Source organism: Schistocerca americana, chromosome 5 (assembly GCF_021461395.2).
Source record: "Schistocerca americana isolate TAMUIC-IGC-003095 chromosome 5, iqSchAmer2.1, whole genome shotgun sequence".
Classification (NCBI taxonomy): domain Eukaryota; kingdom Metazoa; phylum Arthropoda; class Insecta; order Orthoptera; family Acrididae; genus Schistocerca; species Schistocerca americana.
The window spans coordinates 124,046,774-124,062,076 of NC_060123.1; the positions used below are offsets into that span (position 1 = coordinate 124,046,774).

Genomic DNA, 15,303 nt, shown 5'->3' on the forward strand with positions numbered 1-15,303 from the left:
GATGCCTTTCCACAGCAGAAGACCAAGTGCAAGGCAGGTTATGTTGCATCTTTCAAAGAGAAGTATAACCAAAATAAGGCTGCATACTGCTGCTTGTTGCATGTGCTCTCCACTGTACATTTTGTTACACTGCCACAGTGACAATGAATAATGTACAGTGGACAGCACATCCAACAAGCAGCAGTATGCATTAATTTTTTGACTCAGCTTCCCTTCAAGAGGTGCTTTGCACTTTGTTTCCTGCTGTGGAAAGGCATCTGTGCTCTTTGCTAACATCAACTATGAAATTAAACAATTCTCCACCCGATATTGATGGTGTGGACCATCAAAATAGATAGAACCAAAATAAGTGACCAAAGAAAAAACCATTTTATTTATATTTATCTACAGTTGCAACCTTAATGATGCCGTCCTTTATGGGTGAAATATTCCTATGATGAGAATGTCTTTTTACTTTTCTTCATTTTGTTAACTGTATGAAATTTAATAGCGTTTTGTATAGTATGTTATACTCTGACTTTTAGAGTTCTGCTCGAGCAAAGTTCATGGAGTCAGTAGCCTCTATTCAGAGAAATTGGCTCCCATGCATTTAAATTAGAGTTCTTGAAATCTTTACAAATAGCTGACCTACTATGTAAAGGTAACAATGAAATGTCTCACTGGCAAGCTGATTTTCCCTAAACTGTTCCTTGACAATACATGTACTTTACCTGGAATTTAACTTCAACAGGATCTATTTCATTTTTTAGAATGTTTAAACACCTCTGTCAATATTATGGAAAGGACATATTGCTATTCACTGTAGAGATGGCACAACAAAAAGACTGTTACACATTGAAGTTTTGGCCAAAGCCTTCTTCAGAAAAGAAAACACACACATTCACACAAGTAGGGACACCTCATGCACAAGTGACCTCCCGCCACTGGACTTTCCATTGTTTAAACACCTCTAAGTTCTTTCTACTAGATAAGAAATCGAAACAATCTTAAGGGCAGTTAAGGTCAGTAATCTTACACAACCTTTGACCATCATCATCATTGAAGGTATTTTGGGTTTACGAAAAACTTGTCTATAGGTGTTACATCATGGCCTTAAAAGATTATTGGGAACAAGTCTCTTTCTACAGATTAAATTTATACTGTAAGTTAAGTAACATAGAAAAGAAACTGAATTCTTATTTTACCTCTTCAGTCACACTTCACTGATCTATAATAGCATATAGCTGTATGCCAACATTCTGTGCAGTACGCTTCAGATATAATAGCTTCTCATGTAGAGGCCTATGTGTAACATGGATTTCCAGTTCATTTGATCAGATCCTCTTTCCCAGTTTTTAAATATCTTATAAGTATTTAGATAAATTCTCTATCCTTGTCCATTCACTGTTTGATATTAAAAAAAACCTATATGTCAGTCACACGAGTAAATTGACCTAGTCATATGGTAAATTACACACGTATTTAATGAATTTTTCTAATGAAAGCAGCAACAAAGTGTAACCACATTACAGATATCATTTCTCTCACTTTTATTATAATTTTAAAACAGTACAAAATTGTAAACCACGTCATGAGTCGTAGTAATTTTCACAATAATTTCTATTCCAATATTTGTTACTTTATGAATAGTTTCTTATAGTGACCTGTACAAAAATATATCTACTTTATTGCATTAATTGCCTGAGCATTGCAGATCACTGTCAAACTATTTTTATAGATTGTACAATTTGGTACCATGTATGTGGCAAGGCCATGATAAATAAAGACCAGCACTAATCATCCACATTTATTAATTTCTTTAGTACAGCACTAAATTTCAGTAATTACAGTTCTTTCAGCATTCTGCAGCTAATATGTTAACATTCAATTCTAGTGTATTCTTTTTTTAAATATCCACATTTTTTGACCAAATATCTCTACTGAACCAGAACCACTGGCAGAACACAGTTTACAATAAACACATTGATAGGAAGAACTACTTTTAAAAAAATTCCCATGTTTTCCAATAAATTATAGATAAAAATAACATGCATTTCAAAAAGCCTGGAATGATTATGTTCAATCTGTGTAAAATGACATGACTTCCGATTTTTTTCTGATCACTTGATATGCTCTGAGTTGCATTTCATTTGTGATGCAATCAATTTCAAAGAACATAGCTGCTAAGAAAAATGAGCAAAACCTTTAAAAAAAAATGCATGATGAATTTCAGTGCATACTGCAGCTTCTCATTTCAAAACAGGCACCACAAAGGAACAGAATGTTTACAGTGTACACATTACAAGACAGAAGCTATACTTATAAACTACAAATATATCTCATCACTTGGCACATTTACAAAAGCAATTCTGAAAGCAAATTTGCGATTGGGTAACTATGGTATTTTTCTGATCCTAAAAGAGTGCAAGAATGTTTTTAAGCAGCTTCAAACAGTAGAAAGTCTGTGAAACAGCAGTTGCTTACTTCAGTACTGAAAAATTACACATGAAACAGAATTCTTTAGCCTTTTTTGTTTACAAATGTAGTAATGCAATGGACATGTTTGTTGAAAATGACTTACAAAAATATTTGAAATTGATGAAAAAGAGACTTTTGAAAATATAAAAATAAGTTTATTCACAATTCACTAATAACAGAAAAAAACATACTGAGCCAGTTCACTAATGGAACAAACAAATTACAAATATTTATATACAAAAAAATTGATAAAAACAGATGTTATACCTATAATTCACACATTTAGATACAGCTGCTTTAATACAGTGCTAAACTAGTTATTAAGATCACAGTATATGATAAATAGTATCTAAAAATATATACAATTGGCACCTCAACTTCTCCTTATGCCAGATCTACATTTGTTGTGTGACTTTCCAGCTGGATTTCTAAGCTCAAGAATATAATTTATAGGTTAGGGCTTTTTAGATATACCGTCAGCATCCATGAAAGGGTGAATGCCTTAAATTATTAAGCTATTTAATACAATAAAAGTGTTATGGCATGTTCTATAGTCATGGTTCTTTTCAAAACTGCTCTGCTGTCAGCAGATATGGTTGTGTATTGTATGTGTGATGAATAGTTTGTGCGTTAGGTTTCCTTTTATTTGTCAGCAGCAAGTAACTTTCAAAACATAGTTTAAGAAAAAATTCCTTCTGCTTTTTTCTGTTGTAGCAATCAAGACCATAGGACAACAGAAGTATATGTACTTACAAACATCAGAATAATCTCAATGATGTTTGAAAATTGGACCTGTGTAATCCACTTGCTGTATCCAAGGATGCATTTAATTTGATTTTAATTACTATACAAAAAACTATGTATAAACAACTGCATTCAATGAATGGAGAATCTAGATTAAATGAACTAATTGTTGGCCCATAGTTTCATTTGTAAATGAATGGGCAAAACGGTATCCAAAAATATACTTCTTTTCAATATTTATTCTCATTGTTTTGGCTGTTGTTAACCACTGTATCAATATAATTATGTAGTTCATCAGTTGCAAAATAGGCATTATGCATTTTGAAGGAAATAGACGACTGCTTCTCATTCTTAAAGTCAAAGCCATTGAGAACAATTAATTCCCAATTTTGATTCTACATGTTAAGCTGCACCAGATTGCCTCTAAGATGACACTATTATTTTAAAATAATGACAGTATTAAACAATTGGGTTTCTTAGCACAGCCATTATCAATAGAAACGGTGATGCTTGGAACCGTACAGTACTAGAAGTTGCCACAAATTGTGTTTCTCACTTCGTTCAGTCATGTTAAAGGAAAAAGAGATAACTGTGAATGCTGAACACATTTATGCTTTTCAATGATTTTGTTTCGTGAAATGTAACAGAATGAATACACAGCAGTCTTCAATGTTATTAGTTTACAAATACACTATTCTTTAATTTCGTAAGTAGTAATGGAAAATTACAAAATGCTGACTTGTGATACACCTGGACATATGACAGCAGAGCAAAAACTAATATAACTAGCACAAAATATTTTTTATACTGTTGATATTTGACTTGTGCAGAAGTAAACTTAGTCTTGTTCTTATAAAGAAGTGAATAACTCAATAAAAAAATTTTAATTACATAAAATATATAATAAATATGATATACAAATAATAAGCACAAATCTGTGAAAGAACACTATCTAAAAAGCCCTCCTTCAACTAAAATTTCAGAGAACAGTCAATCTACTAAATAATATTAAGTCACAATAATTTTACCAGCATCTCTGTCAATCAGTACTGCTTGTACAATAAGCCAATCAAGCAATGAACGAAACATTTTTTAGCATTTTTGATCAATGATAATCAGAAAATGGTGTAAGCAGAAGCCTCCACTGCAATTTCAAATTATTTTCAAGAAAATTTGCTATGGCTTGCAATGTACTTATGAAATTTGATTAATGCAATATAACCTCTTCTAATTTTAATACATGCAAAATTTTGTAAGCTGATATCTCCATTTTCCTAACAAAAAGTGCTTCATAATATACCTACAAACAATACAGACACTCTAAAATGAATTTCTCACTTACATTATCATGCAATAAAACCTGCTGCTTAATTTAGTTTCTGTGCAATATGGTACAGTATCGATTAGTTGCTGGAAAAATGATTGCAATAGTAGAGTTGAAAAATTAATATACCAGACACCTAGTACACAGAATACACAATACTACCTCAGTAATAAATACTGCATTTAATAAATTCTAACGTAATTGTTAACATTTTTCTATGAGAAAAGAAAATTTTGATGTAAGTCTTCTGAAATTAGTCATCCTTATCAAGATGATGAGCGCTGAGCACCATCTTCTTCATTTGCTCATACGTAATCCACAATACTATATTCCAGCTTACCAGACGACAAAAGGATGGCATAAATCTGAAATAAAATATCATCATGAAAAAATAACAACAGATTATAAATTTATTCTTTCCTAAAGACAATTTATGTTTCTTTCAATTCACCAGAAATTTAGATGAGTATGACTCTTTGCAACAAATAATATTCTTACACAAGTTCAGTGATTTGGCATCAACAAGTGGTGGATTCCAAATAGGATGCCCTTTGTTCCTGTTCATAAAATATAAAATTTTGCAAATATTACCATAAAACCTGCAGAAAATCTATTATTAATATATGATGGGCTGTTTTGGAAGATCAAAGTAGGAATGTCTTGGTTACACATATTCAGAATGGTGACAGAAAAAATGGTGATTTAGGCACCTCACAAACCAGAAAAAAAGAAAGAAAGGAAGAAACAGATTATGTATCAGTGATGGAAAGAGTTTTGACTCATTATTAAGTCTTTCTGCAGAAGACACTCTAGAAGTTACTACAGTGAAACCTCTTTATAATGTTCCTCCATATACTGTTTTCCTCTATGTTACATCCATTTTTTTCGGTCCCGACTAAAAGCCCATATAAACAATCTTAAATTTTTCTCTTTACTATGTTTCCTCTGTATTACAATTTCCTCCATGTAACACTCATATTTTTGGAACCCTGGTCAATTATTTACAACTTTATAACGTGGATGGAGACACATCATTTTCCGTTCTGTGGATTCACAGTTTGCACCAGGTCAGAAAGCCTGCGCTCAGCGTGTTTCGTATGTCAGCGGCAGAACCCGGTCATGTGACATACATTCTGCTTGCAATCTTTTTGGCACCATTTCAGTCAATGCTTTGTATTCGTAGTGTTGTGTGAGCTGAGCAGCAAACAATTTGTGTGTCTAGTGAGAGTGTGTTTGTGTCTTCGATATAATTATTTTAAGCTTTCATCAGTGGACATGAGTGAAAAGCGGAAGAACATTTCTCTGGAAGAGAAGGTTTCTGTTATTAAAAAAGTGGAGGCATCTCCTGGTGTGAGTCGCGTGGAGCTAGCGAAGCAATTTGAACTGGCCCCCTCAACACTCAACACTATTATGAAAAACAGATCATCCATAATGGAAGGATTTGAGAATTGTGGAAATTCGAAACGTATGCATTTGAAACTATTGACTTGCGATAAAATGGAGGAAGTTTTATTAACTTGGTTTCAGCAAGCACGTCTCAGAGAATTTTATGCCAAAAAGGGGAGTGCTGCAAGAAAAGTGCTGCTGTTTTGGATAGATGTGCGGCACATCCACCAGATTTCTGAGATATGTGAAAGTAATTTTCCTGCCACCCAACTGCACCAGCCATCTGCAACCTTTGGACTTGAGAATAATACACGCCCTTAAGGTTAAATATAGGACAGCCCTTGTTGTTGTTGTGGTCTTCAGTCCTGAGACTGGTTTGATGCAGCTCTCCATGCTACTCTATCCTGTGCAAGCTTCTTCATCTCCCAGTACCTACTGCAACCAACATCCTTCTGAATCTGCTTAGTGTATTGATCTCTTGGTCTCCCTCTACGATTTTTACCCTCCACGCTGCCCTCCAATGCTAAATTTGTGATCCCTTGATGCCTCAAAACATGTCCTACCAACCGATCCCTTCTTCTAGTCAAGTTGTGCCACAAACTTCTCTTCTCCCCAATCCTATTCAATATCTCCTCATTAGTTACGTGATCTACCCACCTTATCTTCAGCATTCTTCTGTAGCACCACATTTCGAAAGCTTCTATTCTCTTCTTGTCCAAACTGGTTATCGTCCATGTTTCACTTCCATACATGGCTACACTCCATACAAATACTTTCAGAAATGACTTCCTGACACTTAAATCTATACTCGATGTTAACAAATTTCTCTTCTTCAGAAACGATTTCCTTGCCATTGCCAGTCTACATTTTATATCCTCTCCACTTCGACCATCATCAGTTATTTTACTCCCTAAATAGCAAAACTCCTTTACTACTTTAAGTGTCTCATTTCCTATTCTAGTACCCTCAGCATCACCCGATTTAATTTGACTACATTCCATTATCCTCGTTTTGCTTTTGTTGATGTTCATCTTATATCCTCCTTTCAAGACACTGTCCATTCCGTTCAACTGCTCTTCCAAGTCTTTTGCTGTCTCTGACAGAATTACAATGTCATCGGCGAACCTCAAAGTTTTTACTTCTTCTCCATGAATTTTAATACCTACTCCGAATTTTTCTTTTGTTTCCTTTACTGCTTGCTCAATATACAGATTGAATAACATCGGGGAGAGGCTACAACCCTGTCTCACTCCTTTCCCAACCACTGCTTCCCTTTCATGCCCCTCGACTCTTATAACTGCCATCTGGTTTCTGTACAAATTGTAAATAGCCTTTCGCTCCCTGCATTTTACCCCTGCCACCTTCAGAATTTGAAAGAGAGTATTCCAGTTAACGTTGTCAAATGCTTTCTCTAAGTCTACAAATGCTAGAAACGTAGGTTTGCCTTTTCTTAATCTTTCTTCTAAGATAAGTCGTAAGGTTAGTATTGCCTCACGTGTTCCAACATTTCTACGGAATCCAAACTGATCTAACCCCGAGGTCCGCTTCTACCAGTTTTTCCATTCGTCTGTAAAGAATTCGCGTTAGTATTTTGCAGCTGTGACTTATTAAACTGATAGTTCGGTAATTTTCACATCTGTCAACACCTGCTTTCTTTGGGATTGGAATTATTATATTCTTCTTGAAGTCTGTGGGTATTTCGCCTGTCTCATACATCTTGCTCACCAGTTGGTAGAGTTTTGTCATGACTGGCTCTCCCAAGGCCATCAGTAGTTCTAATGGAATGTTGTCTACTCCCGGGGCCTTGTTTCGACTCAGGTCTTTCAGTGCTCTGTCAAACTCTTCACGCAGTATCTTATCTTCCATTTCATCTTGATCTACATCCTCTTCCATTTCCATAATATTGTCCTCAAGTACATCGCCCTTGTATAAACCCTCTACATACTCCTTCCACCTTTCTGCCTTCCCTTCTTTGCTGAGAACTGGGTTGCCATCTGAGCTCTTGATATTCATACAAGTGGTTCTCTTCTCTCCAAAGGCCTCTTTAATTTTCCTGTAGGCAGTATCTATCTTACCCCTAGTGAGACAAGCCTCTACATCCTTACATTTGTCCTCTAGCCATCCCTGCTTGGACATTTTGCACTTCCTCTCGATCTCATTTTTGAGACGTTTGTATTCCTTTTTGCCTGCTTCATTTACTGCATTTTTATATTTTCTCCTTTCATCAATTAAATTCAATATTTCTTCTGTTACCCAAGGATTTCTACTAGTCCTCGTCTTTTTACCTACTTGATCCTCTGCTGCCTTCACTACTTCATCCCTCAGAGCTACCCATTCTTCTTCTACTGTATTTCTTTCCCCCATTCCTGTCAATTGTTCCCTTATGCTCTCCCTGAAACTCTGTACAACCTCTGGTTCTTTCAGTTTATCCAGGTCCCATCTCCTTAAATTCCTGCCTTTTTGCAGTTTCTTCAGTTTCAATCTGCAGTTTATAACCAATAGATTGTGGTCAGAATCCACATCTGCCCCTGGAAATGTCTTACAATTTAAAACCTGGTTCCTAAATCTCTGTCTTACCATTATGTAATCTATCTGATACCTTTTAATATCTCCAGGATTCTTCCAGGTATACAACCTTCTTTCATGATTCTTGAACCAAGTGTTAGCTATGATTAAGTTATGCTCTGTGCAAAATTCTACAAGGCGGCTTCCTCTTTCATTTCTGCCCCCCAATCCATATTCACCTACTATTTTTCCTTCTCTCCCTTTTCCTACTGACGAATTCCAGTCACCCATGACTATTAAATTTTTGTCTCCCTTCACTACCTGAATAATTTCTTTTATCTCGTCATACATTTCATCAATTTCTTCATCATCTGCAGAGCTAGTTGGCATATAAACTTGTACTACTGTAGTAGGCATGGGCTTTGTGTCTATCTTGGCCACAATAATGCGTTCACTATGCTGTTTGTAGTAGCCCTTGTAAAAAAAAAGGCCTTGAATTTGATGGACCAAAGAAAACCGGGAAGCCAGCAGAGCTCACAAATGAAGATGAATATTTTACAGGCAGTGAATTTAATTATGCACTTGTGGAGGAAAGTCAGTGCTGAAACTATTAAAAACTGTTTCACAAAAGCGGGATTCTGTGAGAATGAGATGGCAGCTCCTGTGAAAGATGTTGCAAGTGATTTGCAAGAGTTTCAGGAATTAATAGGCAGTGATTCTGTCACTTTTGAGGACTTTGTGTCTGTGGATGACAATGTGGCAACCACAGGAGTACAAAGTATTGAGGAGCTGACTGCAGAGAGAAGCTTGGAGAATAATAGTGGTAGTGAAAGTGACAGTGACAAGGAAGATGATCCTGTGCCCTCATATACTAAAACAGCTGAAGCCCTTGAAACATTCAGGAGATATATGATGGCCCATAGACTTGAGGACAGAACAGTAGTTCAACTTGCTCATTTGGAGCAAGAAATGATTGCCATAGAGTCTAGGAGAAATAGAAAACAAACATGCCTGCTTGGATGTTTTAAAAAATCATAGGTATGTGATTTTCAGAATGCATAGGTTCCTAGAGTTTTGTGCAAATTAAAGATCCGTTTCATAATTTAATTATTAAAGTAATTTTTTTGTAACTAATTCTTTTTTAATCTGCACCATTTTCTGCATTTTTATGTAATATGTTCAGTATATCATAAACATAATTTGGCTCATATTCTATAATTGGGTCAACTGAAGAACAGGATACCACCTGTCAGCTTTGGACAATGATGTCATATTTTAAGAATCTGTTGTAACTTTTTACAGTACAAACTGATCCATTTACTTTCACCCATTCACCTACCGGGCCCTATGTTTTAATTACAAAACACTGATCATTTGATACACTGATCATTTGCAATGAATATCACATTACAGTGTTGTAAAAATTTAAAATGTCATCTATGGCACCATTTGTCAAAGCTGATTAGTGGTATCCCGATCTTCAGTAATGCCCTATAATTATTATTTGGAAGCCTTCCTCTTTATAGTGTTTCCCTCTATACAGTGTTCAGAATTTGTGGTCCCTTGAAAAACGTTATATAGAGGTTTCACTGTAAATGGAAATCATATACTTTCTATAAAATGAAGTGGATATTAAATTTTGAAAATGTTTGCATAGAAATTTAATACTGATTGTGTGGAATGTAGCACATAATACCATCAGCCATCATGAAAGAAAATGTTTTTAAAAATCTATTTTCTTCACAAAAACTGACCAAACTACAGAGAGAGTACTGCAGTTCACAAGCATCTTCATAAAACCTTGCTGACAAATATGAAAAGATACATTGACATCTTGGAAGATGGTGCCCTTGTTTGAGAACACTAGAAGCATTCACTCCACTTGCTCACCAAAAGTTCTCCTAATAATCCTTGGCTGTAACCTGTCTTTAAAGAGTGGCAACAGAATAAATGGGATATCACGAAATCGTATCCCCACCACAAAGTTACCTCACTGCATGTTCTAAGAGTAGATATTCAAATGCTATGGTTTGTTTTGGCATCTGTGAAACAAGGCAAACCTTAATTTTCTGGAAAGGTCTTTCTGGGTGATTCATTATATGACATTATTATTTTCAGATTATTGTTGATTTAAGTTGGAAATGGAAATGTCGTGTGGCTAGGGCCTCCCATCGGGTAGACCGTTCGCCTGGTGCAGGTCTTTCGATTTGACGCCACTTTGGCGACCTGCGCGTCGATGGGTTGATTTAAGTTGCAACATTGTTACCATTTGCATCAATATGCTGACATGGTCTTAGTGACTAATACATGTTTGTACAGGCCTTCAGAAAAATATGTTCAATTTGTGCAGGTTGAATTAGGCAGTGCTCAGTGGAACATTTGCTCATTTAACTGATTAAGTTCTGAGATCAATTGTGTGATACTGGCTATACAGTCCTTTGAGAAAATTTGCCTCTGCCATGGTTTTGTCCACAGTTATTTTTTAATGATGTTGCTCTACCATGTCATAGAGATTGTAATCATCTTCAATACTGGCATTCAAATATGCCGTGACGTGCACTTTTCAGCACACTAACTCAATGTAATCATATTGCACTACTTAGCCTCACTAAAATGCCTCTCCAAAACCGCATTGCCATATAGCAAATTCTCTCTCTTCACCCTAATCATGAACAGTCACAAAAAATGATTATTGCTACCAAATAAATAAAGAGATGCAATGCGGCACATTTGAATTTCTTTTAACTGGTTATCCACAGAGTGTTGTAACAAGTGGGACATTCAAAACCTGTAGAAGAATGCGGTCAAGCTTAAGTTTTTTCTTGGCTTATGAGATAAACGTGGACAGCTCACATTATGAGTGACTGCTTGTCAAAATAAGGGACCTAATATACATTCTCATCCTGCATACAATTCATTTCAGCACATTTTTTGCATCATGTGAGAGACTGATTTTGTTGACAGATTGGAATGATCTGTTCATTGGAGATACATTGCAGAGTCGAATATCATATTGCTAAACCATTCTCTGTCTTATCTTTTCCTCAACAATGCTATTCACAATTAGATCCACATGAGGCTCTTTGCATACTGAAAAATGTCAATGTTTACTCATGTATAAAAGAGAAAGATTATGGTTTATCATGCCATGAATGACATAGTCGCTTGAGATAGACTGCAAGCTCAGGTGTTGGAAAAATAGATAAGGAAATCAACTCTGTCCTTTTCAGAGAAACTATCTTGGTATGTGTCTTAATAATACACAATCTGTGTGTGTGTTTTTCATCATCTCACTAGGGATTTTGTCCAGCTTAATGCTTAATCCTGCTTGCCTGCTACTGCTCAACACCTTCTCTATATGCTGGGTAGCAATCTATTCCAATTTATACAATTATCTTGGTGAAGGAATTTCACAAACCCAATAATCTAATTTCCACCTTCGCTTAAAGTTTGTTGTCTGTCAATATACCTATATTTTTTCTAAAATTATGTCTTTGATCACTAGGCATGTATAAAGCAATAATCTTGTATATTCATTTTTAGCTAACTTCTCCTTGCAGATGAAAGTAATTGACTGATCCTTTGAATCCACAATGAAAACAAACCCATATTACCACTTGTAACTTCTCATAAAAGTCTGGACATTCATTAGCTCATGTTGCACCTTTCACATGGTTCTTAATACTCCTTCCAGTCTACACATGCTGTTTAAGTTGCCAATCTCAATGGAACACAATAATATTTGCAAAAAATATAAAATACTCATGGCATACTAAATATCTATAAAATAATAAATATTATACAGGGTATAAACTATTACACATGACATGACAATTAGCTTAAATCCTTAATGGAAGGTACTTCACAAAATTAGTGATTAGTGTAGTCTAAAACTGAAGACTTACTAAAATTCTTTCTCAAATTGAATTTTTACTAAGACCATTACTTCCCCAATCTTGAATACCACATACCAAAATTTAACACTTCCACATATACCTTATACTGTTACCATAGACCAAACTGGTTACAATGTTCATTTAAAAATAAAAAAAATAAATTTAAAAAAACCAATCGATCATTCTAAATTCAAGAAATTATGAGCTCATTTGCTTACAGAATTTTCAAGTTGTTATATGCTTGTGGCAAAAATGTAGTTGTATTAGTAGAGATTAAGTTATGAAATGAGTGCTACAAGTATACTGATGGATCAGGCTTGCTATGTTACAACCTGATGAAGAAAGTATACTTAAAAAAATTAAGACAGTTTCCAAGAGCGTTGAAGTGTTAAAATCTATCTAATAACACAGTTGATCAGTAGTTTCATATTATTTTAGCACAAGATGTGAAACAGGTTTATTTTCACCATTATAGAATTATGAGAGGAACACGTACCCTTTGTAAAATGCTGCAGGCCCTTCTTGGGACAGCATACGCACAGCACAGTCAACAGCTCCTTTATACTCTCCTGGAGCAGAATTCATGTAGCGTGTTTTCACTACATCTACTGGGGATGCAGCCACTGTTGTACAAAAACCTGAAAAGATAATTGTGGCTATAAAACACAATTCTTTGCACTATATTACTTTTGTATTGTGACTGTGCTCAATAAATATTACATTCAGAAAATTAGTTTTTTAAGGCACTTACCTGCAATCACTGCTGACACAAAATGACATGGCAGTGAGTCTGACATTATGTTATACATAATAAAGGTGTCCTTGACTAGATCATAGCAGACAATCTCAGAGACATTCACTATTGCATTGCGACTCACATTTGGGAATGTTCCTGTGAAGCCAAAGCACACAGTTTAAAAAAATATATCTGTAAATACTAATAGTATCAATAATTTGCTGTTGTGTGTTTTGTCATAATAATCACACAATATTGTGGAACACTGACTGGAGATGAAAATCCTTGCAAGGAACAAAACATCAGCTGTAAAATTCATTAGGTAGAGGGGTTGCAATACAGAATATTCAGAGTTAAATTGGAGATGTTCTTTCATTCCATTTTATCAGTTATACAATTTCGATGATACAAAAATAAAATATTTTGATTTGCATAAATTTGACCAACAACAAGGAATGGTGCAGAGGCATCATTTACTGAATGCACTGTATTGGAAGACCACTGACAGAATGGAAAGAGGTTTGGCAGACAGACATGGTCCGAAGATTAACTGTTACTTTCCTCTTGTTCACAGACTGTGTAAACAGTTTCTACCCACAGTTTCAACATCTGGAATGATCAGTGAAGGACATGAAGGGTTACAATATGATTTAATGTTTGGTATTTGTTGTTATTAATACAAAGTAACAAGATTACAGTCCTTCTCAGTCAGCTGAGCCACTTTAAGAGTGATATTATTTATTGGTTTAAGAATCATGATAGAAGTTTGTATACATGGAAGAACCCTGGAGATACTAAAAGGTATCAGATAGATTATATAATGGTAAGACAGAGATTTAGGAAACAGGTTTTAAATTGTAAGACATTTCCAGGGGCAGATGTGGACTCTGACCACAATCTATTGGTTATGACCTGTAGATTAAAACTGAAGAAACTGCAAAATAGGTGGGAATTTAAGGAGATGGGACTTGAATAAACTGAAAGAACCAGAGGTTGTACAGAGTTTCAGGGAGAGCATAAGGGAACAATTGACAGGAATGGGGGAAAGAAATACAGTAGAAGAAGAATGGGTAGCTTTGAGGGATGAAGTAGTGAAGGCAGCAGAGGATCAAGTAGGTAAAAAGACGAGGGCTAGTAGAAATCCTTGGGTAACAGAAGAAACATTGAATTTAATTGATGAAAGGAGAAAATATAAAAATGCAGTAAATGAAGCAGGCAAAAAAGAAATACAAACGTCTCAAAAATGAGATCGACAGGAAGTGCAAAATGGCTAAGCAGGGATGGCTTGAGGACAAATGTTAGGATGTAGAGGCTTATCTCACTAGGGGTAAGATAGAAGATAGATACTGCCTGCAGGAAAATTAAAGAGGCTTTTGGAGATAAGAGAACCACTTGTATGAACATCAAGAGCCCAGATGGAAACCCAGTTCTAAGCAAAGAAGGGAAAGCAGAAAGGTGGAAGGAGTATATAGAGGGTCTATACAAGGGCGATGTACTTGAGGACAATATTATGGAAATGGAAGAGGATGTAGATGAAGATGAAATGGGAGATACGATACTGCGTGAAGAGTTTGACAGAGCACTGAAAGACCTGAGTCGAAACAAGGCCCCCGGAGTAGACAACATTCCATTAGAACTACTGACGGCCTTGGGAGAGCCAGTCCTGACAAAACTCTACCATCTGGTGAGCAAGATGTATGAAACAGGCGAAATACCCTCAGACTTCAAGAAGAATATAATTATTCCAATCCCAAAGAAAGCAGGTGTTGACAGATGTTAAAATTACCGAACTATCAGTTTAATAAGCCACAGCTGCAAAATACTAACACGAATTCCTTACAGACGAATGGAAAAACTAGTAGAAGCTGACCTCGGGGAAGATCAGTTTGGATTCCATAGAAATACTGGAACACGTGAGGCAATACTGACCTTACGACGTATCTTAGAAGAATGATTAAGGAAAGGCAAACCTACGTTTCTAGCATTTGTAGACTTAGAGAAAGCTTTTGACAATATTGACTGGAATACTCTCTTTCAAATTCTAAAGGTGGCAGGGGTAAAATACAGGGAGTGAAAGGCTATTTACAATTTGTACAGAAACCAGATGGCAATTATAAGAGTCGAGGGGCATGAAAGGGAAGCAGTGGTTGGGAAGGGAGTAAGACAGGGTTGTAGCCTCTCCCCGATGTTATTCAATCTGTATATTGAGCAAGCAGTAAAGGAAACAAAAGAAAAATTTGGAGTAGGTATTAAAA

General features: G+C 35.6%; 1 protein-coding gene across 1 annotated transcript in view; it reads right to left on the reverse strand.

Moving 5' to 3' along the window:
* Positions 1-1,773: 1,773 nt before the first annotated feature.
* Positions 1,774-15,303, reverse strand: part of LOC124615389 (mitochondrial uncoupling protein 2-like) — a 45,059-nt gene continuing 31,529 nt past the window's right edge. Inside the window, exons 7-9 of the mRNA XM_047143214.1 lie at positions 13,064-13,204; positions 12,809-12,950; positions 1,774-4,890 (exon numbers count right to left, since the gene is read on the reverse strand). Of these exons, the coding sequence (XP_046999170.1) occupies positions 4,779-4,890; positions 12,809-12,950; positions 13,064-13,204 (395 nt within the window). The 3' untranslated portion in view covers positions 1,774-4,778. The remainder of the gene's footprint in view (positions 4,891-12,808; positions 12,951-13,063; positions 13,205-15,303) is intronic.